General features: G+C 39.9%; 2 protein-coding genes across 3 annotated transcripts in view; one reads left to right on the top strand and one right to left on the bottom strand.

Moving 5' to 3' along the window:
* Positions 1-9,857: 9,857 nt before the first annotated feature.
* On the bottom strand, positions 9,858-23,239 carry LOC138853958 (uncharacterized). Of its 2 annotated transcripts, none has more exons than XM_070094009.1 (10): positions 23,080-23,239; positions 21,742-21,898; positions 21,486-21,627; positions 15,589-15,763; positions 13,701-13,857; positions 13,241-13,402; positions 12,285-12,475; positions 11,532-11,620; positions 11,266-11,417; positions 9,858-10,261 (listed from the first exon to the last, which is right to left on the bottom strand). In XM_070094009.1, exons 1-10 carry the CDS (start codon positions 23,116-23,118, stop codon positions 10,068-10,070), a joined length of 1,458 nt encoding a protein of 485 aa, XP_069950110.1. In that variant the 5' UTR covers positions 23,119-23,239; the 3' UTR covers positions 9,858-10,067. The 2 variants fall into 2 exon arrangements, with proteins under 2 accessions (XP_069950110.1, XP_069950111.1); XM_070094010.1 differs by having other exon boundaries at positions 21,742-21,910; positions 23,080-23,205.
* Positions 23,240-24,333: 1,094 nt separating this feature from the next.
* The window catches only part of LOC128697373 (cytochrome b-c1 complex subunit Rieske, mitochondrial-like), a 10,692-nt gene continuing 9,543 nt past the window's right edge, over positions 24,334-25,482 (top strand). Inside the window, exon 1 of the mRNA XM_070094007.1 lies at positions 24,334-24,620. Within this exon, the coding sequence (XP_069950108.1) occupies positions 24,410-24,620 (211 nt within the window). The 5' untranslated portion in view covers positions 24,334-24,409. The remainder of the gene's footprint in view (positions 24,621-25,482) is intronic.

The raw sequence follows: 25,482 nt of genomic DNA, 5'->3' as shown, positions 1-25,482 counted from the left end.
AAGAACAAAATAACAAGTGGTTAAGAATAATTCGTGGAACTAAGTGATATAGCGAATCTAACGTTCTGCAGACGGAGGATCAAACCTTCATTTAGTACGTCTTGAGCTGAATGACCTATGTGGGTTTAGCGCTTATTAATATTAATATATTACCTTGGTATGGTCAGATCCTGTGGTCAGACATCACCTGGGGAAGTGGAAGTAATCAAGTACATTCTTTATAAGGAGAAAATGACTCCTGTTCCTTGGACCAAGATCCCTGCACTGTATGATCCCCTACAGGTTTAGTGCTTCATCATGGATATAATAATAAAACCCCACTAAAGTCTCTGTTTAATACACAGGTACAGAATATGCTAGAAAATATTGAAAGGCAGCTATATTATGCACGTTTTTAAGACTGCTTAGATTTATGTATTATTATTATAAGCATAACTAAGCGCTAAACCCACAAGATTCTACTTATATATGAACAAGTCGATTTCTATATATTTTTTAAGCAGGTGTCGCCATCTAGTGAGAATTTATTACTAAGAGAGAGAAGAGAAAGACATAAGCTTCTGTTAATTTCTCAGTGACGTCATTAATGGGCGGAGCCTTGTAAGCTTCTACCAATGAAATGCCTGTTTTTGCATGACGTCATTAGTGGGTGGAGCCTTGTAAAAGTTTCTACCAATAAAGTTCGGGCTCTCGAGTGACGTCATTAGTAGGTGAGGGTCTTGTAACTGTTTTTACAAATACGTATAGTCATTGGGAAGCGCTAAACCCGTAGGATTATACAATGCCTGTGGGGGGAGGGGGAAGGAAGGTATTCAGGCACAATTCAGGGAACTGGAGCACAGATCCAATTCCCTATATCAAGAGCCCCTCACCAGCATCAAGGATCCTCCCTTGAAGGGATTCTACCAATGAGTTCCTGAGTGACCTTGATAGTGGGCGGGGCCTCGTAAGTACTCAACCAGCGCTTGTATCAAGTCCCCGCCCACTTATGACGTCACATTTTGATCACATCCCTTTTTATTCAGGATGAAGCGCCAAAACCGTAGGGGGTGTCATACTTCCTAGGAAATGGGAGGCATTCAGATTCGATCTAAGGAATGGAGAGGATAAGTCCCATTCCCTGGATCAAGAGCCCCTCTTATGATTTACTCTTATTCTCCCGGTCATGAGATTAATGAATAAAACGAGAGGTTCTATTCATCTATCCGCTAATGGGAATTATCATCAATATATAAAGGTTAATTTGAAATTAAATTCGTACATATTCACAAAACTCAAAATATTTAAATTTTGTTGGATTGTTATTGTCTTTCAAATAAATTTATATTTTCTCTGGGTAAACATTTTTATTGTGGCATAAATAAAGGATCAGAGACTCGCACTGAGTTTCAACTACTTGTGTGTACAGTAAAAAAACAAATTGGTACTTTATTAAAACGCTGTACATTATATATACAATTATAATCAGAGAAAGATCGCAATCAGCAAGATTTGAAGCCACGTCAGGGAGGCTGGAAAAGTTCCCCAGTGATGCTCAGTACCACTGCCACAGAGGTCTGAAAAGCTGGGCAGCCTCGTTTACAAGTCACGTCTCTCCCAAATCCAGCATCATTGAGCCTCAGGCATGGTATGAAACTCTCATTCTCCTCTATGTTCTGACAAGTGGTTTTTATATAAATGCATTTGGGAACCTTGCCAGCCTTCTCTGACGTAGCTTCGAATCCTGCTGACTGCAATCTTTCTCAGATTATATATTAATATATTTATAACACACGGTAGCCACTATTAGGTACACTAGTACTGGGTTGGGCTCCCAAAAGGGATCCTGGTTCATGTTATAATAGCATCAAGTAGTTTCTGTAGATTTGTAGGCTGCACATTCACACTGTAAATGTCCCATTCAATCACATCCCAAAAGTTTTATGTCTCAGTGGCCCTGATAAACCCAACAAAGAAAAGTTTTATGTCTCAGTGGCCCTGATAAACCCAACAAAGAAAAGTTTTATGTCTCAGTGGCCCTGATAAACCCAACAAAGAAAAGTTTTATGCCAAATTTTGGCCCTACCATCTGCATGTCCCAGCAGAAATAGATTTGTCAGACCAAGCAACGTCCCCTCCCCCCCCAGTCATCAGCTTGTCCAATTTTAGCGAGCCTGTGCCCCAGTAGCCTCGTGGGTTTATTAGATAGTAGTGGAGCCCGGTATGGTCTTCAGTTGCTTATATATACCTATCCATGTCAAGGTTCAGTGTGTTGTACATTCAGAGATGTTCCTCTGCAAACCACTGTTATGCATGGTTATTTGAGTTACTGTCGCCTTACTATCAGTTGAACCAGTCTAGCCATTCTCCTCCAGCCTCTCAAGGCGTTGTCGCCCACAATTGCCGCTCACTGGTGTGAGAAACACAGCATCCAGTCTCTGTAAACTCACTGTCGTGTATAAAAAATTCCAAGAGATCAACAGTTAGTTTCAAACTGCCCCGTCTGAAACCAACAATCATAACACTGCAAATCCTTAGATCACATTTCTTCCCCATTCTGATGTTCTCTGAACCTCCTCTCAAGGATGAGTCCTCGAGGCTGGCGAGGGGCTCTATTTAGGGAATTGGATCTGTGCTCCAGTTCCCCGAATTAAGCCTGAGTGCCTTCCACTCCACTCCACCCCCCCCCCCCGCACAAGTTTTATAATCCTACGGGTCTAGCTCTTCACCATATTTATAATAATCAGTCTGAATCTCGACTGTCTGCACGTTTTTGAGAATTGAAACAATGCCATGTGACTGGCTGATTAAATATTTACGTTAACGAGAGGTGTACCGGAGAGTGGCCACAGAGTTCAATAGAGGAAATGTAAATAATCGCAAAACCTATATATCAAACACTTCGTCCAGTTCTCCAGACATCGAACTGGAGCCTAAAATGCTGCAGACATTTTCCTCTCTGGATCACAAGTCTCTTGAAAATAAGTTTGTTGCTCTGATGTCCATCGTCATCCTGACGAGTCACTAACTTAATGGTTAATTCATCTTACAGACATAATATATAGAAAGATTAGATTAGTGTATTATTACAAAGTGCTAAACCATTAGTGTAGGTTAGCCGTCAACACAAAAAAAAATAATCATGCATTAACTAGAGACTCGACACTTAAATTTTTTTTTTCCAACAAGTCGGCCGTCTCCCACAGAGGCTGGGTGACCCAAAAAAGAAAAAATCCCCAAAAGAGAAAATGTTTTCATCATCATTCAACACTTTCACCACACTCGCACATTATCACTGTTTTTGCAGAGGTGCTCAGAATACAACAGTTTAGAAGCATATACGTATAAAGATACACAATATATCCCTCCAAACTGCCAATATCCCAAAACCCCTCCTTTAGAGTGCAGGCATTGTACTTCATTTCCAGGACTAAAGTCCGACCATATGAAAATGACCGGTTTCCCTGAATCCCTTCACTAAATATTACCCTTCTCACACTCCAACAGATCGTCAGGTCCCAAGTACCATTCATCTCTAACTCCTATCTAACACCCTCACTCACGCTTGCTGGAAGTCCAAGCCCCTCGCCCACAAAACCTCCTTTACCCCCTCTCTCCAACCCTTTCGAGGACGACCCCTACCTCGCCTTCCTTCCCCTATAGATTTATAAGCTTTCCATGTCATTCTACTTTGATCCATTCTCTCTAAATGTCCAAACCACCTCAACAACCCCTCTTCTGCCCTCTGACTAATACTTTTATTAACTCCACACCTTTTGCTAATTTCTACACTCCGAATTTTCTGCATAATATTTACACCACACATTGCCCTTAAACAGGACATCTCCACTGCCTCCAACCGTCTCCTCGCTGCTGCATTTACCACCCAAGCTTCACACCCATACAAGAGTGTTGGTACTACTATACTTTCATACATTCCCTTCTTTGCCTCCACATTACCTCAATGCACCGCTCACCTTTTCCTCCCCCCCCCTCATCAATTCTATGATTAACCTCATCCTTCATAAATCCATCCGCCGACACTTCAACTCCCAAGTATCTGAAAACATTCACTTCCATACTCCTCCTCCCCAATTTGGTATCCAATTTTTCTTTATCTAAATTTGATACCCTCATCACCTTACTCTTTTCTATGTTCACTTTCAACTTTCTACCTTTACACACATTCCCAAACTCATCCACTAACCTTTGCAATTTTTCTTTAGAATCTCCCATAAGCACAGTATCATCAGCAAAAAGTAACTGTCAATTCCCATTTTGAATTTGATTGCCCATAATTTAATCCCACCCCTCTCCCGAACACCCTAGCATTTACTTCTTTTACAACCCCATCTATAAATATATTAAACAACCATGGTGACATTACACATCCCTGTCTAAGACCTACTTTTACCGGGAAGTAGTCTCCCTCTCTTCTACACACCCTAACCTGAGCCTCACTATCCTCATAAAAACTCTTTACAGCATTTAGTAACTTACCACCTATTCCATATACTTGCAACATCTGCCACACTGCTCATCTATCCACTATCATATGCCTTTTCTAAATCCGTAAATGCAATTAAAACTTCCCTACCTTTATCTAAATACTGTTCACATATATGCTTCAATGTAAACACGATCTACACATCCCCTACCCACTCTGAAGCCTCCTTGCTCATCCGCAATCCTACATTCTGTCTTACTCTAATTCTTTCAATTATAACCCTACCGTATACTTTTCCTGGTATACTCAGTAAACTTATTCCTCTATAATTTTTACAATCTCTTTTTGTCCCCTTTCCCTTTATATAAAGGGACTATACATGCTCTCCGCCAATCCCTAGGTACCTTCCCCTCTTTCATACATTAAACAAAAGTACCAACCACTCCAACACTATATCCCCCCCTGCTTTTAACATTTGTCATGATCCCATCAGTTCCAGCTGCTTTACCCCCTTTCATTCTACGTAATGCCTCACGTACCTCTCCCACACTTACATTCTGCTCTTCTTCACTCCTAAAAGATGGTATACCTCCCTGACCAGTGCATGAAATTACCGCCTCCCTTTCTTCAACACTTAAAAGTTCCTCAAAATATTCTCGCCATCTACCTAATACCTCCCTCTCCCCATCTACTAACTCCCCCTACTGTTTTTAATTGACAAATCCATACTTTCCCTAGGCTTTAACTTTTTTTTAACTCCCTCCAAAATTTTTTCTTATTTTCATTAAAATTTCTTGACAGTGCCTCTCCCACTCTCATCTGCTCTCCTTTTGCACTCTCTCACCACTCTTCACCTTTCTTTTACTTTCCATATACTCTGCTCTTCTTATAACACTGCTTTGTAAAAACCTCTCGTAAGCTACCTTTTTCTCTTTTATCACACCCTTTACTTCATCATTCCACCAATCACTCCTCTTTCCTCCTGCCCCCACCCTCCTATAACCACAAACTTCTGCCCCACATTCTAATACTGCATTTTTAAAACTATTCCAACCCTCTTCAACCCCCCCACTACTCATCTTTGCACTAGCCCACCTTTCTGCCAATAGTCGCTTATATCTCACCCGAACTTCCTCCTCCCTTAGTTTATACACTTTCACCTCCCTCTTACTTGTTGCCACCTTCCTCTTTTCCCATCTACCTCTTACTCTAACTGTAGCTACAACTAAATGATCCGATATATCAGTTGCCCCTCTATAAACATGTACATCCTGGAGCCTACCCATCAACCTTTTATCCACCAATACATAATCTAAAACTATTTTCATTACGTGCTACATACCTTTTATATTTATCCTATTTTTCATAAAATATGTATTACTTTTTACCAAATCTCTTTCTACACATAGCTCAATTAAAGACTCCCCATTTACATTTACCCCTGGCACCCCAAATTTACCTACTACTCCCTCAACATTTTTACCCACTTTAGCATTGAAATCCCCAACCACCATTACTCTCACACTTTATTCAAAACTCCCCACGCATTCACTCAACATTTCTCTCTATCTATCTATCTATCTATCTATCTATCTATCTATCTATCTATCTATCTATCTATCTATCTATCTATCTATCTATCTATCTATCTATCTATCTATATATCTATCTATCTATATATCTATCTCTATATATCTATCTCTATATATCTATCTCTATATATCTATCTCTATATATCTATCTCTATATATCTATCTCTATATATCTATCTCTATATATCTATCTCTATATATCTATCTCTATATATCTATCTCTATATATCTATCTCTATATATCTATCTCTATATATCTATCTATATATCTATCTCTATATATCTATCTCTATATATCTATCTCTATATATCTATCTCTATATATCTATCTCTATATATCTATCTCTATATATCTATCTCTATATATCTATCTCTATATATCTATCTCTATATATCTATCTCTATATATCTATCTCTATATATCTATCTCTATATATCTATCTCTATATATCTATCTCTATATATCTATCTCTATATATCTATCTCTATATATCTATCTCTATATATCTATCTCTATATATCTATCTCTATATATCTATCTCTATATATCTATCTCTATATATCTATCTCTATATATCTATCTCTATATATCTATCTCTATATATCTATCTCTATATATCTATCTCTATATATCTATCTCTATATATCTATCTCTATATATCTATCTCTATATATCTATCTCTATATATCTATCTCTATATATCTATCTCTATATATCTATCTCTATATATCTATCTCTATATATCTATCTCTATATATCTATCTCTATATATCTATCTCTATATATCTATCTCTATATATCTATCTCTATATATCTATCTCTATATATCTATCTCTATATATCTATCTCTATATATCTATCTCTATATATCTATCTCTATATATCTATCTCTATATATCTATCTCTATATATCTATCTCTATATATCTATCTCTATATATCTATCTCTATATATCTATCTCTATATATCTATCTCTATATATCTATCTCTATATATCTATCTCTATATATCTATCTCTATATATCTATCTCTATATATCTATCTCTATATATCTATCTCTATATATCTATCTCTATATATCTATCTCTATATATCTATCTCTATATATCTATCTCTATATATCTATCTCTATATATCTATCTCTATATATCTATCTCTATATATCTATCTCTATATATCTATCTCTATATATCTATCTCTATATATCTATCTCTATATATCTATCTCTATATATCTATCTCTATATATCTATCTCTATATATCTATCTCTATATATCTATCTCTATATATCTATCTCTATATATCTATCTCTATATATCTATCTCTATATATCTATCTCTATATATCTATCTCTATATATCTATCTCTATATATCTATCTCTATATATCTATCTCTATATATCTATCTCTATATATCTATCTCTATATATCTATCTCTCTATATCTCTCTATATCTCTCTATATCTCTCTATATCTCTCTATATCTCTCTATATCTCTCTATATCTCTCTATATCTCTCTATATCTCTCTATATCTCTCTATATCTCTCTATATCTCTCTATATCTCTCTATATCTCTCTATATCTCTCTATATCTCTCTATATCTCTCTATATCTCTCTATATCTCTCTATATCTCTCTATATCTCTCTATATCTCTCTATATCTCTCTATATCTCTCTATATCTCTCTATATCTCTCTATATCTCTCTATATCTCTCTATATCTCTCTATATCTCTCTATATCTCTCTATATCTCTCTATATCTCTCTATATCTCTCTATATCTCTCTATATCTCTCTATATCTCTCTATATCTCTCTATATCTCTCTATATCTCTCTATATCTCTCTATATCTCTCTATATCTCTCTATATCTCTCTATATCTCTCTATATCTCTCTATCTCTCTATCTCTATATCTCTATATCTCTATATCTCTATATCTCTCTCTCTCTCTCTCTATATATATCTCTCTCTATATATATATCTCTCCTCTACACTTCTCTTCAGGTGCATACACGCTTACTATAACTCACTTTTCACATCCAATCTTTATTTTACTCCACAATCCTTGAATTAATACATTTATAGTCCCTCTTTTCCTGCCATAGCTTATCCTTCAACATTATTTTTACTCCTTTAGCTCTAACTATTTGAAACCCCTGACCTAATCCCATTTATTCCTCTCCATTGAAACTCTCCCACCCCCTTCAGCTTTGTTTCACTTAAAGCCAGGACATCCAGTTTCTTCTCATTCATAACATCCACAATCATCTCTTTCTTATCATCTGCACAACATCCACGCACATTCAGACTTCCCACTTTGACAATTTTCTTCTTATTCTTTTTAGTAATCTATACAGGAAAAGGGGTTACTAGCCCATTGTTCCCGGCATTTTAGTTGACTTTTACAACACGCATGGCTTACGGAGGAAAGATTCTTATTCCACTTCCCCATGGATATAAAAGGAAAAGTAATAAGACCAAGAACTATTAAGATAAAATCAAAGAAAACTCAGATGAGTGTGCATAAATAAATGTGTACGTGTATGTGTAGTGTGACCAAAGTGTAAGAAGTAGCAAGACGTACCTGTAATCTTGCATATTTATGAGAGACAAAAGACACCAGCAATCCTACCATCATGTAAAAAAAATTACAATTATTTTTTTTTATTTAGTGCGGCTGCGTTTTCTGGGACGCAAAGTCTGGTGTTAACTCCAGACCATTAATGCTGAAGTTTCTGGAAAAGTATGGTTCCCTACAGTTTTAAGACTAGGTCTTAGTAAAAAAGCCAAAAATTTGGAATCTGATTATAATGCCACCTCGTCTATTTTAAGATGAAATTGCTATGTAACATCCTACTTCATTTTATATGTAACAAGTCTGGCCTATAATACTTGCCCCTTTAGAGCACAGCCTGATTTATCAAGCTAAAATTTTAACCAGTTTTAAATCGTAAAACTAAGTTAACCACGTACGTATTAAGGATAATTTTAGATATTTTACCACTATGGTTGTTTCCGTTCATGGTAGAATAAGGCTGCATCAAAACCTATGATCCTTCGATATTAAAATGAGAGAAAACCCGAGTCTTGAATTCAAGACAGTAAGAGACTACAGGAATCGCCCGTGAAGTATATCACTTATTTTTTTTTACAATCAGAACTATGCGATAAACCCAGAAGGGTTTATCACATACTTCAGTCACATATTAGCACAGCAAAGCACAACACATCCAAACACAGTCATGGTGGAGCGCTAAATAAGGGTCATACAACACCTGGGTGAAATGGAGGTAATTTGGTTAGATACGTGGCGAGGTTCGGTTCAGTTACTTTTAGAACCTCCAAGTGCCATTAATCAACATCACTTGAAACACTTTGGAAGTGATATCCCCCCCCCCTTGCCAAAGAATGGTAACATGTCTACAAGTTCACTCTTTAGAAAGGTTTTTCATGCTACTGCAATATAGACCTTCGAAAACCATATTGTATTGGTCATACAGCTGTAGTAAAAATAAGATGGGAAGCTCTTACGATTATGTATACTATTCTCACCAGATTATTACTGTAAGCCATCGCCGGGCGTATTATCATGGGGGAGCGCTAAACTCGTAGGGATTATAGAGCCTGTGTTGGGAGAGGGCGGAAGGCATTTAGGGAATTTGAGCACAGATACAATACCCTACATCAAGAGACCCTCACCTCTCACCAGCATCAAGGAACCTCCATTGAGGTGTCGCTGGGCATAAAGTTTTATTTGCAGTTACAGGAAATATTTATGAATTTGTAATTAAAATAATTACAAGACTAGTTTAGTTCACTTAAAACAAGACAAACTGAAGTGATTATTTTATTCATTAATAGCATGCCAAGTTATTAGAAAACTGAAAAGGAAGCAGTTGGACAAGCAAGCGAAATTTATTCAGAATTTATTGTGGTAACTAAAATCATTCTACAATAATTTACATTTGTATGAAGACAATTAGCGTTACTTAAATTAAAATCCAACCACACTTTAGTTTTACATACAGAGTTCCAGGAATCCATTATTTTAGAGGTTTGGTGGGCGTATAAAAGGAAGTTCTGGGCATTATTCTATCTTTCCAACAAATTAAAACAACAAATACCACAAGTACTACAATCACACAGACTAGTCCTATTACAGTAGAGTAGTAGAGTGTTGGGCTGTAGCAATATTCTTCCAGCGCTTGTGCCACAACTGGCGAATTTACAGGTATCTCTGGAAAAAGTGAAAATATGTAATAAGCAGTGGCTCTTACCCTCTGATCAGAATTCACATTGACAAGCACAGCTGAGCGTAAAGATTTAAGTAAATGTTGCCCGAAATCTTTCCGGACCCCAATGGAAAAAGTCAATCTGACTTTGGGTTATCCTAGGTTCTCTACACGCGCTGCTATGTATGATAATCTGTGTAACTATTATGTATACCTGAATAAACTTGCTAGACTTGCCTAGCTAATTTAACTGCTATTAAATCCTAAACCCTTCCCCCACTAACAACTCCCTACGAACTACCATGAATTTCCTTAACGCCATACTTAACTGCTCTCAAAGCAGGTTCTTTCTCCACACACTGATTTAACTCTCCCACTATCTGCTCCAAGCCTCCCCCCCCCCCAACTGTCACACCCACCACTAGCTGTTTTCCTAGTGTCTTATGCCACCACTAATACAGTATTGCACAAGTTTTAATTCCAGCTGTGAAAAGCTAAGCTTATCCCAACGAAGTCTTCCACCTCAGCCTGGCTGATTTAAACTCAGAAATCCATCCTACGTGATAGTGAATTATAATCGTGGGGAGCGCTAAACCCGTAGGGATTATACAGCGCCTGTGGAGGTGGGGGGGGGATGGAAGGTGTTCAGATTCAATTCAGGGAACTGGAGCACAGATCCAAATTCCCTAGGTCAAGAGCCGCTCACTAGCGTCAAGGAACCTTCCCTAAGGAGCTAGACAAACTACCCATTATCTTATAGCATCACACTGAAAATGTACCCAACTGTTAAAAAAAAAAAAACTTACACTTCCCTAAACCTGTCTTTCCCTTCATCTGTCCAAGGCTTAGGTCAACGCCCATTTAAAATTTTTCATTACTGCACCTACAAATTTCTGCCGCCTCTTCCCCCCCCCCCTCCTTATGAAACTGCCCTTTACTATATATTCAGCATACGTAGTTCTCTACGTATTTTGAGTTTGGTAAAACATTGGGTTTAAAGTAAACTAACTTTTTTCACCACCTTCCTCTGCTAGGTAGACATCAAGGGAGCGGTAGAGCTGTACTTGATCAAGCTCGTGAGCGCCGTCCTGGGATGCTGCTGCTTCAGCCTGGCGACGCTTCCGCTGCTGTGCGTCAAAAGTCCTCGGGTGGTAAGCCTCGCTGGGAAAGTTTAAAATATTAATACCAAGTTATTCCAGAATTGACCTGATAATTTTGAAAGCTGTCAGACTTGTCACATTCCATGTACAGAAACTTCTGTAAAAGTAAGCTCACTGGCAAGGTGGTGGTTCAGGACACTGTTTGTAGCACACCTGAACACTGCACTGTATAACTATCTTCAGCGATGTTGGAAATCTGAAAGCCTGCAAATTTATTAGAAAGATTCCACTGGGATCCTAAACAATTTTAGCAATAAAACACTACGTGAAGGCTCCCTATCACGGGGAACCCCTTAGTATAACCATAGGGAAAATTTGCTATTTTATCCCCGGTATCCTAAATTCTTCCAAAAAGAATGCTAATGTTTCCTATATTCCCTACAGGCATTTTAATTCTCATTGCCAAACTTAATTCTCTTCGAAGATTACCACAAACCTGCTTATCCGCGACTAATTCTAACTTCCCAATATGGATACCACTATCCTCGTCTACTCCCTATTTTTTGTATTTTATTTTGCCCTCATTCTTTCAGGAAAACTCAACCCACCTTCAGTTATATTACAAGCGTATCTGCGAGACATTCTAATCATGACACTGTCTCCTGCTTCCATTCTAACAAGCTTGTGCAGACAACCCTATTGGGCATTAAGAATCCCCCCCTCCCCTCCTACAATGCAGCAATTTACCAGTTCTTTTAATTTGCTCCTATGATATTTGCTATTCATTTCAAATGGAACTCCCAGGAGCTTCCGAAAAGCTTTTAATGATTTGCAAGCAGAGAACTCCATTGTTTTGACACCTTAACCTATATCTCCGGAGGTGAAACAACCAGCTTTACATTCAGTTCTGAATTTTAATGAACTTTACCTTGAAGTGGGCATAATGTAAAGTAACCAGGTCTCCATTGGGCCTGGTGTGCTTTTCTTTCAGGAAGTGAGAGAATATTTTAGGCTTCACAGAACAACCATCTTCTATAACAGTCGTCTCTCCGCTGTATACCCGAGATCTAGCAGCAATTTGTTGAGAGTCCCATTCTATTTGTTTTATTTCTTCCCCACCTGAAAAATTATGTTATATTAATAAAGTGGATAAAAAACTGCAATTTAAAGAATTAAAATAGTCAAATCTAATTTAAGAGGGGGGGGGACCCAGGCGAACCAAGTTTTAAGAATTCTGATTAAAACAAATTAATTCCATGATGTTATTTCATGTCACTTTTAGGCTTGGCTTTCAACGAATTTTAAATTTACTTTCAATGTTACCTTTTGTAACATTGAATTAACGAGCTAATTTAACCGCTAGCTAACAGCTGTCAATTAACAAGGGTCCGTAATATCTATACCTATTATTGTTGATCAACTACCTTGGGTAAGTATTATAAATCCCAAAAAACCTTAAGTTTAGTAAATAGTAAATTATAATCTAATCTTAATTGGCTCTTAGGCTCGGTAAGATGCATTTTACACTATGTACTTAAATTACATGCCAGATATGTACCTTTATCTTCTATAATTTTTTTACTTCAGGTAAATTAAACTGAAAAGCATACTGTTATAGGCCCTCCAAAAATGGTTCCCATCTGCCTGGTTAGGTTTACTTTTTTATATTGCCCTGTAGGTGTGCTGTATGAAAGAATTTTTTTTGCACAGGGCATTGTGGGAATCGGTAAAACCATTTAATTTTGTGCGTGTTATTTAACAACAGATTTCAAAATCGCTAGCACTGAGCAAGCTATCTCTTTTGGACAGACTAAGACTGCTTTTAACTGGCATTTAATTAAAACCCACCTGTACGGCTTACATTTACTAAACTTCTACACTTACCGTCCACTGCATAGCAAGAGAGGATATTAGAGTCAAACCAGTAGACATTATCGGAGAGGGTGAAAACCAAGGTGAGAACATCACCAATGTACACGATCTCGTCTGAGAGAGGCGGGGCGGTGGGACCTTCTCCTACCTGGATCTCCATCCACATCTTGGGGCCTGTAGTCACACATTAGATTTTAATAGAAACTCGGTAATTACATTAATCCATATAGGCTTGTTAGGAATCTATTAATAAAACTATAGCCTAAAGTTGAAAGTTGTTAGCAATTTAAAATATTTTTCCCCATATACCAAAAAATACAGATTTATGAAATTAAATAAAGAGGTATTTTTAAATTACTACTATTCTGGAACCAACTTTCACTACACCACAAAAAAATAGCTCACAGCCAACCACGTTTTAACGTAGATTTAACAAACTTAAAAGAAAACTAATGAATAAACGTGGACCCACCAGGATGTGTGGATCTCTCCAAGGTGGCTACCAAGTTCCTGGTCTCCAGGTTCCACGTCACTGTCTTGTTATAGTCATCTGGTCTGTCACAGCGGACGATAACACTCGAGTCATCTTCACATACGATGTCAGCCTCCCACTGGACCATCAGCCGATGCTGTGAGCCAATATTTTAACACTAATTTACAGGCTGCGAGCCTGTCTTACCTTGGATTATCTCAATTCAAACCTCATTTACACTACCATCCCCAGAAAACAATACGAGTTCAATGAAGACAAATTTAAATTACTCCGCTATGGAAAACTTGGAAATTAAAGTTGGATCGGATTATTAAAAATCCAACCACACAAAAGAGCGAAAAAATTGTGTGAAGGGCCTGGGAGTGGTAGTGTCAGAGGATCTCTTTCATAAGATCACAAAGTATCAACTACATCTGCTAGGAAAATGATAGGATGGATAATGAGAATCTTCAAAACTTGGGATACCAAGCCCATGATTATTCTCTTCAAACTGATTGTTCTCTCTAGGCTGGAATATTGCTGTACACTAACTGCCTCTTTCAAGGCAGGTGAAATTGCAGACAGTATACTATACAGAGAACTTTCTCCGCACGTACAAGTACGACAAAGCACCTAAATTACTGGGAACGGTTTAAGTCCCTTTACCTGTACTCCTTGGAAAGCAAGCGAGAAAGATGCACGAAAATATACACTTCAGAAATTTCTAGACGGCTTAGTCTAGAATCTGCACACACAAATCACTCCTACGAAAGGAAAAGACTTTGCAGGCAGTGCAACATCCTACCCCCCCTTCCCCCAATGAAAAGTAGGGGTGCCATGAATAAGTTGAGACAACACAAGTGTTGGGGGTCCCAAGACTGTCCAACTGCCTCCCAGCATACATAAGGGGGATTACCAATAGACCCCTGGCTGTCTTCCAGGGGTCTATTGGTAATCTTCCTTATGTATGCCATCTAAAGTCAGTACCTAACCAGTCGGGCTGTGGTTCGTACTTTGGTCTGCGTGAGGCCAGCAGTAACGGCCTGGTAGATCAGGCCTGTATCCACCGCGAGGCCTGATCACAGACTGGGCCGCGGGGGCGTTGACCCCTGTAATACCTTCCGGGTATACTCTGAGTAGCTATTCAGAGCTGATCTTGTTGGCTACCTTCAAGCAACTTTGCAGAAATCTTAATAGAATTTTAAAACTTAACTATTAAAATATTTAAAGTAATTGAAAGTATTCCTGGAAAACTTGACAGTGCTGAGCAGAAACTGTAATGACGGGTCACGAGAGGATAAGGGGACGAGTGCTCTTCCACAGCAAAATCTGAGCTGCCTTTCCCTTACCAATCCTAGTACGACATCATTCAAGCCTCTCCATCTACGCCTCGAGTACTTCGGTACCACATGTCCCAAAGTGGTTGGGTCACTTGCCTTGATTCCTCCTTTTCCCATCCTTTTCCAGTTATTTCCATCCTTCCTTATCCTTCTTCCTTCCCATCTCACGACAGCTCTCGTCGTCTTCGATTCGATTCCTAGTACCTACCATTCCACCCCCCCCCTTTTTTTTAACTTCTAACAAATATAAAGTAGGCAGTAATGGAGTTTGGCGAAAAGGAGATAACTGCGGGTTTGTCAACACCGTTAGGCCTATTTCAAAAACCTTTATGGGCAGGGCTGTTTGTAAAAGGATTTTTGCTACTTTCCTTCTCCAGGCACACATTTTCCTCCGTCTTGGGTACTGCAACACCTCACGGCATGCAGTAACGAGGAATATTTAGTATACGGAAATGACATTACGAGTACGTACCTACTACCCAAGTTCACGGCAACAATGTATTAGTCCTGGAGGGAGGGGATGGGGGTGTATTAGTCAGTATACTTGCCTCTATGATAGGGTCAAGGTATGTCCTTCCCTGGTGGGAAATTCTGTTCTCCTGATCACCGCAAGTTCCATGTTTGAGCTCTAAGTTCGCCTCTCGGGAATTTTGGCCCCGGAAGAGGAGGCACTCTGTGAAATGCCGGTGAGGATAGATGTAGCCAGAGAAGGGCGCGGAGAACCTGAGATTTAAAAATTAAACTTTTAATAGTGTCACACCTGTTTTTAAAGCTTTATTCAATAGTGTTTTCGGAAGAGCAAACAATTTATTTACAAAGTTATCCTTCCAGAGTGCAGGCACTAACCACTTCCAAGATTAAAGTCAATCAATCTTTCTCCTGAAGCCTTCATAAATGTTAACTTGCTTTAGTACGCAATACATAATTTAACTCCTAAGTAACACATTCTGGATATTTAAGATCTCCCCCCCCCCCAAACCCTCCAATCTACAATACGATGCTGCCTCCCCCTCCCCCTATTCATGACTTCCTAATCCTCTCTTGTTCATCTTATGGGTGGGCAACATCCGCCCTAAAAATTATATCTTAATTTATGCTCCATTCACATCTTCACTGCCTCCACCAATAACAAAAACAAAGTGGGACCAAGTAAACCAAATCCTAACTGATATAAGCTGGGAAGATATACTACACAGACCCCAACTTATGCCTAGAACAGATTAACTCGGTGGCACTATGTATGCACAAGGCTTATTCCTCTAAGAAAAAGTAGATGTAAAATAGAAAGGGACAGACGCTCCCTTTACAGGCGACGGAAAAGAATAACAGAGCGGCTAAAAGAGGTCAATATATCTGAAATGCGTAGGGAGACACTGGTCAGAGAAATAGCAAGCATCGAACTTACGCTAAAGGAATCTTATAGGAGTCAGGAATCGCGGGAAGAACTAAAAGCCATAAATGAAATCTAAAGAAACCCAAAGTATTTCTTCTCCTATGCCAAATCAAAATCGAGAACAACGTCCAGTATTGGGCCCCTACTTAAACAAGATGGGTCCTACACAGATGACAGCAAGGAAATGAGTGAGCTACTCAAGTCCCAATATGACAGTTTTTAGCAAGCCGCTAACCAGACTGAGTCGAAGATCAAAATGAATTTTTTATGAGAGAGCCACAGAATTTGGTTAACACAAGCCTATCTGATTTTATCCTGACGCCAAATGACTTCGAACAGGCGATAAATGACATGCCCATGCACTCTGCCCCACGGCCAGACTCGTGGAACTCTGTTCATCAAGAACTGCAAGAAGCCCCTATCACGAGCTTTTACCATCCTATGGAGAGGGAGCATGGACACGGGGGTCGTCCCTCAGTTACTAAAAACAACAGACATAGCCCCACTCCACAAAGGGGGCAGTAAAGCAACAGCAAAGAACTACAGACCAATAGCACTAACATCCCATATCATAAAAATCTTTGAAAGGGTCCTAAGAAGCAAGATCACCACCCATCTAGAAACCCATCAGTTACACAACCCAGGGCAACATGGGTTTAGAACAGGTCGCTCCTGTCTGTCTCAACTATTGGATCACTAGGACAAGGTCCTAGATGCACTAGAAGACAAAAATAATGCAGATGTAATATATACAGACTTTACAAAAGCCTTCGACAAGTGTGACCATGGCGGCATGTCAGTCATAGTATGTTAACTATACAAATCTGAAAGGATTATATAGTTGATATAGTTTATATTACCTGGAGTTTACCTGGAGAGAGTTCCGGGGGTCAACGCCCCCGCGGCCCGGTCTGTGACCAGGCCTCCTGGTGGATCAGAGCCTGATCAACCAGGCTGTTGCTGCTGGCTGCACGCAAACCAACGTACGAGCCACAGCCCAGCTGGTCACGAACCGACTTCAGGTGCTTGTCCAGTGCCAGCTTGAAGACTGCCAGGGGTCTGTTGGTAATCCCCCTTATGTATGCTGGGAGGCAGTTGAACAGTCTCTGGCCCCTGACACTTATTGTATGGTCTCAACGTGCTAGTGACACCACTGCTTTTCATTGGGGGGATGTTGCATCGTCTGCCAAGTCTTTTGCTTTCGTAGCGAGTTATTTTCGTGTGCAAGTTCGGTACTAGTCCCTCTAGGATTTTCCAGGTGTATATAATCATGTATCTCTCCCGCCTGCGTTCCAGGGAATACAGGTTCAGGAACCTCAAGCGCTCCCAGTAATTGAGGTGTTTTATCTCCGTTATGCGCGCCGTGAAGGTTCTCTGTACATTTTCTAGGTCAGCAATTTCAGCTGCTTTGAAAGGTGCTGTTAGTGTGCAGCAATATTCCAGCCTAGATAGAACAAGTGACCTGAAGAGTGTCATCATGGGCTTGGCCTCCCTAGTTTTGAAGGTTCTCATTATCCATCCTGTCACTTTTCTAGCAGATGCGATTGATACAATGTTATGGTCCTTGAAGGTGAGATCCTCCGACATGATCACTCCCAGGTCTTTGACGTCGGTGTTTCGCTCTATTTTTTGGCCAGAATTTGTTTTGTACTCTAATGAAGATTTAATTTCCTCGTGTTTACCATATCTGAGTAATTGAAATTTCTCATCGTTGAACTTCATATTGTTTTCTGCAGCCCACTGAAAGATTCGGTTGATGTCCGCCTGGAGCCTTGCAGTGTCTGCAATGGAAGACACTCGTGCAGATTCGGGTGTCATCTGCAAAGGAAGACACGGTGCTGTGGCTGACATCCTTGTCTATGTCGGATATGAGGATGAGGAACAAGATGGGAGCGAGTACTGTGCCTTGTGGAACAGAGCTTTTCACCGTAGCTGCCTCGGACTTTACTCTGTTGACGACTACTCTTGTGTTCTGTTAGTGAGGAAATTATAGATCCATCGACCGACTTTTCCTGTTATCCCTTAGCACGCATTTTGTGCGCAATTACGCCATGGTTACACTTGTCGAAGGTTTTGCAAAGTCTGTATATATTACATCTGCATTCTTTTTATCTTCTAGTGCATTTAGGACCTTGTCGTAGTGATCCAATAGTTGAGACAGACGGGAGCGACCTGTTCTAAACCCATGTTGCCCTGGGTTGTGTAACTGATGGGTTTCTAGATGGGTGGTGATCTTTCTTCTTAGGACCCTTTCAAAGATTTTTGTGATATGGGATGTTAGTGCTATCGGTCTGTAGTTCTTTGCTGTTGCTTTACTGCCCCCTATGTGGAGTGGGGCTATGTCTGTTGTTTTTAGTAACTGTGGGACGACCCCCGTGTCCATGCTCCCTCTCCATAGGATGGTAAAGGCTCGTGATAGGGGCTTCTTGCAGTTCTTGATGAATACGGAGTTCCACGAGTCTAGCCGTGGGGCAGAGTGCATGGGCATGTCATTTATCGCCTGTTCGAAGTCATTTGGCGTCAGGATAACATCGGATAGGCTTGTGTTAACCAAATTTTGTGGCTCTCAAAAAATTCGTTTTGATCTTCGACTCAGTCTGTTTAGCAGCTTGCTAAAAACTGAGTCATATTGGGACTTGAGTAGCTCACTCATTTCCTTGCTGTCATCTTTGTAGGACCCATCTTGTTTAAGTAGGGGCCCAATACTGGATGTTGTTCTCGACTTTGATTTGGCATAGGAGAAGAAATACTTTGGGTTTCTTTCGATTTCATTTATGGCTTTTAGTTCTTCCCGCGATTCCTGACTCCTATAAGATTCCTTTAGCTTAAGTTCGATGCTTGCTATTTCTCTGACCAGTGTCTCCCTACGCATTTCAGATATATTGACCTCTTTTAGCCGCTCTGTTATTCTTTTCCGTCGCCTGTAAAGGGATCGCCTGTCTTTCTATTTTACATGTACTCCTCCTTTTTCTTAGAGGAATAAGCCTTGTGCATACATCGAGTGCCACCAAGTCAATCTGTTCTAGGCATACGTTGGGGTCTGTGTTGCTTAGTACATCTTCCCAGCTTATATCGGTTAGGACTTGGTTTACTTGGTCCCACTTTATGTTCTTGTTATTGAAGTTGAATTTGGTGAATGCTCCCTCGTGACTAGTCTCATTATGTCGGTCTGGGGCTCCACGCATACATGTCTGAACCTCAATTATGTTGTGATCTGAGTATATTGCTTTTGATATAGTTATATAGTTTATATTGTTTATATTATAGTAGTATGTTATATGGAAAAATTTTGTGAGTATATGGGTAACCTCATATGTCAATTACAATGTGTTGTTAAAACTTGTTAGTGTATGTTCTGTAGGATTGAGGATCCTACTGTACCCATTTTATATCTTTATTTAATATTAAGCTGTAAAGTTTTTAAATAAATATAAAAAAAAATTACACAACCCAGGGCAACATGGGTTTAGAACAGGTCGCTCCTGTCTGTCTCAACTATTGGATCACTACAAGGTCCTAGATGCACTAGAAGACAAAAAGAATGCAGATGTAATATATACAGACTTTGCAAAAGCCTTCGACAAGTGTGACCATGGCGTAATAGCGCACAAAATGCGTACTAAAGGAATAACGGGAAAAGTCGGTCGATGGATCTATAATTTCCTCACTAACAGAACATAGTAGTCAACAGAGTAAAGTCCGAGGCAGCTACGGTGAAAAGCTCTGTTCCACAAGGCACAGTACTAGCTCCCATCTTGTTCCTCATCCTCATATCTGACAGACAAGGATGTCAGCCACAGCACCGTGTCTTCCTTTGCAGATGACACCCGAATCTGCATGACAGTGTCTTCCATTGCAGACACTGCAAGGCTCCAGGCGGACATCAACCAAATCTTTCAGTGGGCTGCAGAAAACAATATGAAGTTTAACGAAGAGATTTTTTTTAATTACTCTGATATGGCAAACACGAGGAAATTAAATCTTCATCAGAGTACAAAAATTCTGGCCACAAAATAGAGCGAAACACCAACGTCAAAGACCTGGGAGTGATCATGTCAGAGGATCTCACCTTCAAGGACCATAACATTGTATCAATCGCATCTGCTAGAAAAATGACAGGATGGATAATGAGAACCTTCAAAACTAGGGATGCCTAGCCCATGACGACACTCTTCAGGTCACTTGTTCTATCTAGGCTGGAATATTGCTGCACACTAACAGCACCTTTCAAAGCAGGTGAAATTGCTGACCCAGAAAATGTACAGAGAACCTTCACGGCACGCATAACGGAGATAAAACACCTCAATTACTGGGAGTGCTTGAGGTTCCTGAACCTGTATTCCCTGGAACGCAGGCGGGAGAGATACATGATTATATACACCTGGAAAATCCTAGAGGGACTAGTACCGAACTTGCACACGAAAATCACTCGCAACGAAAGCAAAAGACTTGGCAGACGATGCAACATCCCCCCAATGAAAAGCAGGGGTGTCACTAGCACGTTAGGAGACCATACAATAAGTGTCAGGGGCCCGAGACTGGTCAACTGCCTCCCAGCATACATAAGGGAGATTACCAACAGACCCCTGGCAGTCTTCAAGCTGGCACTGGACAAACACCTAAAGTCAGTTCCTGATCAGCCGGGCTGTGGCTCGTACGTTGGTTTGCGTGCAGCCAGCAGCAACAGCCTGGTTGATCAGGCTCTGATCCACCAGGAGGCCTGGTCACAGACCGGGCCGCGGGGGCGTTGACCCCCAGAACTCTCTCCAGGTAAACCATCCTTGCTACAACGTTTAAAGCCCATTTTGCACTAATCTAACAGAATCAATGGGTAGCACTGAAAGGTTTGCCTCATTAAAACTTTACAAATAAATTCTGTAGTTTTTTTTTTTACCCCAGTGTGAGCAAACTCAATTTCCCCATCACTGCCGAAGATTTTAGCCAGGCATTTTCCCCAGGTAACTACCCCATTTTGGGGTGGGGAGGGGGAAGATTTCCCAAGGCACTAACCCTGCATCTCTCCCTTTCAGTTTATTAAAACCGAGAACTTACTTGAAAGTTACCAGCATGTGAGTCTTCACGCACTGAACCAATGTTTCATCCACCCGCCTTTTCCGTGGTTCAGTCAGCAGGTCTCCCCTACCCGAAGGGTGAACAGGGCTACCTACTGGCGCCCACCCTTCGTTCTGCCCACCTAAAAAACGGTGGAACGGCAGAGTTAGGACTAAGTTTTCCCAGCAGAAAGATTAACAGTCTACACAAATGCTGAACTAAAAACTACACGATTTACGAATCTAAAGAAACTTACCATGCACGGCTATAGTCGAGTCCACTGGCTTTATGTTTGGTTGGAGTTGCTGTTGTGGTTGGAGTTGTTGTGGTTGCAAATATGGTTCTTTGTTTGGGTCACCCCCAGAGTAAGGTGATGGATGGGTGTGGGTCTGCAGCAGTACTCCGGGCAAACACTATAAAACACACTTTAGTAGGACTGAAGTGAATATACAGTAAATATTCCACAACACTATATTAAAGTTACCTACAGAGCAGAGAAATTTGCTAGTAAATTAAAAGTTAATGGTCTAAGTCAGATCGAAACTTTTTTAAAGTTTAATGCATTCTATGCGCGGGTTGTGTATTTGCTACTAAAATTACAATATATCTATCGCCTAATTTAATATCCTTGCAGATTACTCGGCAAACAGCTACTCATTCTATTAACCAGACCGAAAACGAGTTGGCCAGAAGTCGGCAAGTTCGGTATATGTTTGGGATTTTGTTTTTTAGGATATTCACTGCAGACGAGACAGACTGCAATAATTTAGCAAATTTTGAGTTCTGCCGAGCAAGCGAAATCTTATTAAAAGGAAAAGAAAAGAGCCAAGCAAAGAGCCTAAATTTTTAATACTAAAGATTGAGTCCAGTCTGAAAACTACAGAACTGCCACCTCTAGAATGACTTCCCCTTAACCCATCCTCATCGCCTTCACATCCGGAAAATTTTCAGATTATAGTCAAAAAGAAGCTCTAAACCTACAAAGGGAAATTGTTCCGAGCCTGTATAGAGTAATTGGGCTTCGAAGAGTACAATCTTCAGCCCAATGGCAAAGAGCTACTTTTTTTGGGTTATCCTAGGCAATTTACATTATACATGATAATTTTACAAGTGTACTTGTACCTACATAAACATACCAGGCTGGGGAAAGGGGCAACGATAACTTTCTTTAGGAGCAACATTAGCATTTTCGTATAAATACGGGATATACATCACTTAAGTCCAGATATGACAATTTCCACAGATTATGTCTCTGAACGAGGCCACCGTGGAGGATTGAACCCCTGTAAATAACAAGATTAGTACCCCTACCTCTCCCTTTGTTAGGTAAAGAAAAACTACAAATAACTGAAAAGAACCCGCAGAATCTTTAAATCCCCATCCATTCCAAAAAAAGTTTATCTAGATAAAAAGGGTCATAGTTATTTTATATAAAACCCAAAACAGTAAGGCCCCATATTTCTCTACATGACGCTTCCCAATATGTTCAGTCAAGGTACCTGAACAATATATGTAATGGGTCTAGCATTTTAGACACCCATTCTTCTCCCCCCAGAGTACGTTAGCTCTCACCCATCACCATCATAATACTCACCATTACCACAACAACGGAAGATATATGTAAGACCATCATTTGGGCACCTAGATGAATACCATATAACCTCTACCACCACCTTTGACAACCTAAATGTTTGGTGGTCACCACACAACTGATGGCTGACCTTCCCTCCCATCCACACAAATACTTCCCTCCTGGACCACCATTATCAACCAGTTACATTGTTTGGTGGCCGAGATATGAAGCTTGAGGATCATTAAGGTGTAATTTATCTCTAGGTTTGTGTAAGCTGTGTCGCTGTACCTGTAGAAACAAAGATTATTATTAATTATTATTTATTATATTATGTAGACTTACCTAGGGTATGGAAGTAAGTCTATTTAGTACAGTACACAATTTTAGATGTTTACAAGTGTACATGACCTAGGATAACCTCAAAAAAAGTAAAGAAATGACTTATCTCCTTTGGGATTCTTAAAAATTTTCTTGTTATAATCCTTATGGGTTTATGGCCCGGTGGTCTGGTGGCTAAAGCTCCCGCTTCACACACGGAGGGCCCGGGTTCGATTCCCGGCGGGTGGAAATTCCGACATGTTTCCTTACACCTATTGTCCTGTTCACCTAGCAGCAAATAGGTACCTGGGTGTTAGTCGACTGGTGTGGGTCGCATCCTGGGGGACAAGATTAAGGACCCCAATGGAAATAAGTTAGACAGTCCTCGATGACGCACTGACTTTCTTGGGTTATCCTGGGTGGCTAACCCTCCGGGGATTAAAAATCCGAACGAAATCTTATCTTATCTTATCTAACGCTTACCTTTACATACTAATCGTAAAGGTATATGTATTTTTCTTGATGTGAGCTCGGTCTATATCGATATTGTTTGTATCATGTACTTGTAAATATGTTGATTTAGGTACACATGTATGGTACACATAAGTACAATTATCATACTTAGTGTAAATTACCTACCATGACCCCAATGGAAATAAGTCACTATGTCTGATTTTATTTTGGGTTATCCTAGATAATTTGCACATATGCTACAATGCATGATAATTTGTGTGACTATTTATATGCACCTGTACCTAAATACTACCCCCCCCCCCCAAAAAAAAAAGTAACTTATTTCCACAATAAGAGGCTCTATAAAGGTAATTTATATATGCCAATTACCCTAATTGCATAATCTACTCCACTTCACTTTATAGAAATGAAATTTGTTGATTTGTAAGATTATTATTTATAAAATTAAGGCGAATTAAGTGTTGCGTTTCATATGTTTGAGGTCCGGCTGAGGCCGGGTAGTGTCAGCCAGCCTCTACCCCAGACCGGCACAACCGCTCCTCATCATCCTACCACCAATATGTTGTCTTATATTGGCAGGAGTGGGCAGCTTGCCCCTACCCTGAAGGGCACGTCCCAGGCAGTGGCTGGAGGACTGAGAAATATTATCCCGGGTGTAGTTGATGGGCAGCAAGTGGAGGTTGTGGCCAGCCAGCCTCCTGTCCTCACCACCACCACCATGGCCAAAATCTGCCCCTCACGGCCTCTCACTGTTAAGTCAGGTGTTGCAGGTACGAAGTAAATGCTATTTCGTCGTAGTAGAGACATGAAAATCACGTAAATTAGGTAAAATATGGCGGGAGTGGGAGTGGAGAATGTTTTGATCAGCTGATCCACCGTCAGCCATGTTGGATATTTATCTCATTTAATAGTCAGAATTTTCATACGTTTCAACTTTTCCTTCAACCCCCGTCCCCCTCATATTGAATTTCTTGATGCTGGTGAAGGGCTCTTGATCCTCAGTAGTGGAGCTGCACTTGGGGATAAATACGAGACGATGAAAGGTTGTAGCATCATTTAAAGAACAAAATACTTCTGTTTTCTTCATATTGATGATTTTTTTTTTAATTTAGGATTTATGTGGTGTTAGAACTTTATCAGACTTGTATGATTACGAAAAAATATATGCCCCACTAGATATTAAAGTTAAAGGACTTTTGCTGTATAGCCCTTGTGGTTTAGCGCTTCTTTTTGATTATTATAATAATAATAATAATCAGTTGACTTTTTTTGGTTATCCAGGGTAAATTATGTATTACTATGTAAGACAAGATAAGACTGTATGGATTTTAACCCCAGAGAGTTAGCCACCCAGGATAACTTGAGAAAAGCAGTGCGTCATCGAGGGACTGTCTTATTTCCATTAGGGTCCTCAATCTTTTTCCCCAGATGTGACCCACACCAGTCAGCTAACACCCAGGTACCTACTTGCTTGCTAGTTGAACGGGGACAGCAGGTGTAAAGGAAACACACCCAAATATGTTTCCACCTGTGCCAGGGATTGAACCACGGACACTCGTATGAAGCAAGGGCATTACCTACCAGACCACGGGCCATCTAAATAAACTTAATTAGCGTAGCTAGTGATTATGT

The sequence above is a fragment of the Cherax quadricarinatus genome, chromosome 44, assembly GCF_038502225.1.
Source record: "Cherax quadricarinatus isolate ZL_2023a chromosome 44, ASM3850222v1, whole genome shotgun sequence".
Taxonomy (NCBI): Eukaryota; Metazoa; Arthropoda; class Malacostraca; order Decapoda; family Parastacidae; genus Cherax; species Cherax quadricarinatus.
Note: the sequence above shows the minus strand (reverse complement) of the source record. Positions and strands in the feature narration are given on the sequence as shown.

Excerpts from the sequence above, each read along its gene's own strand:
- LOC138853958 (XM_070094009.1), bottom strand. The coding sequence starts at position 23,118 with ATGATGGTCTTACATATATCTTCCGTTGTTGTGGTAATG. Across the intron at positions 15,764-21,485 it reads CACATGCTGGTAACTTTCAA|GTTCTCCGCGCCCTTCTCTG; the intron begins GTAAGTTCTCGG and ends TTTAAATCTCAG. Across the intron at positions 11,621-12,284 it reads TACATTATGCCCACTTCAAG|GCTTTCAGATTTCCAACATC; the intron begins GTAAAGTTCATT and ends ATAAATTTGCAG.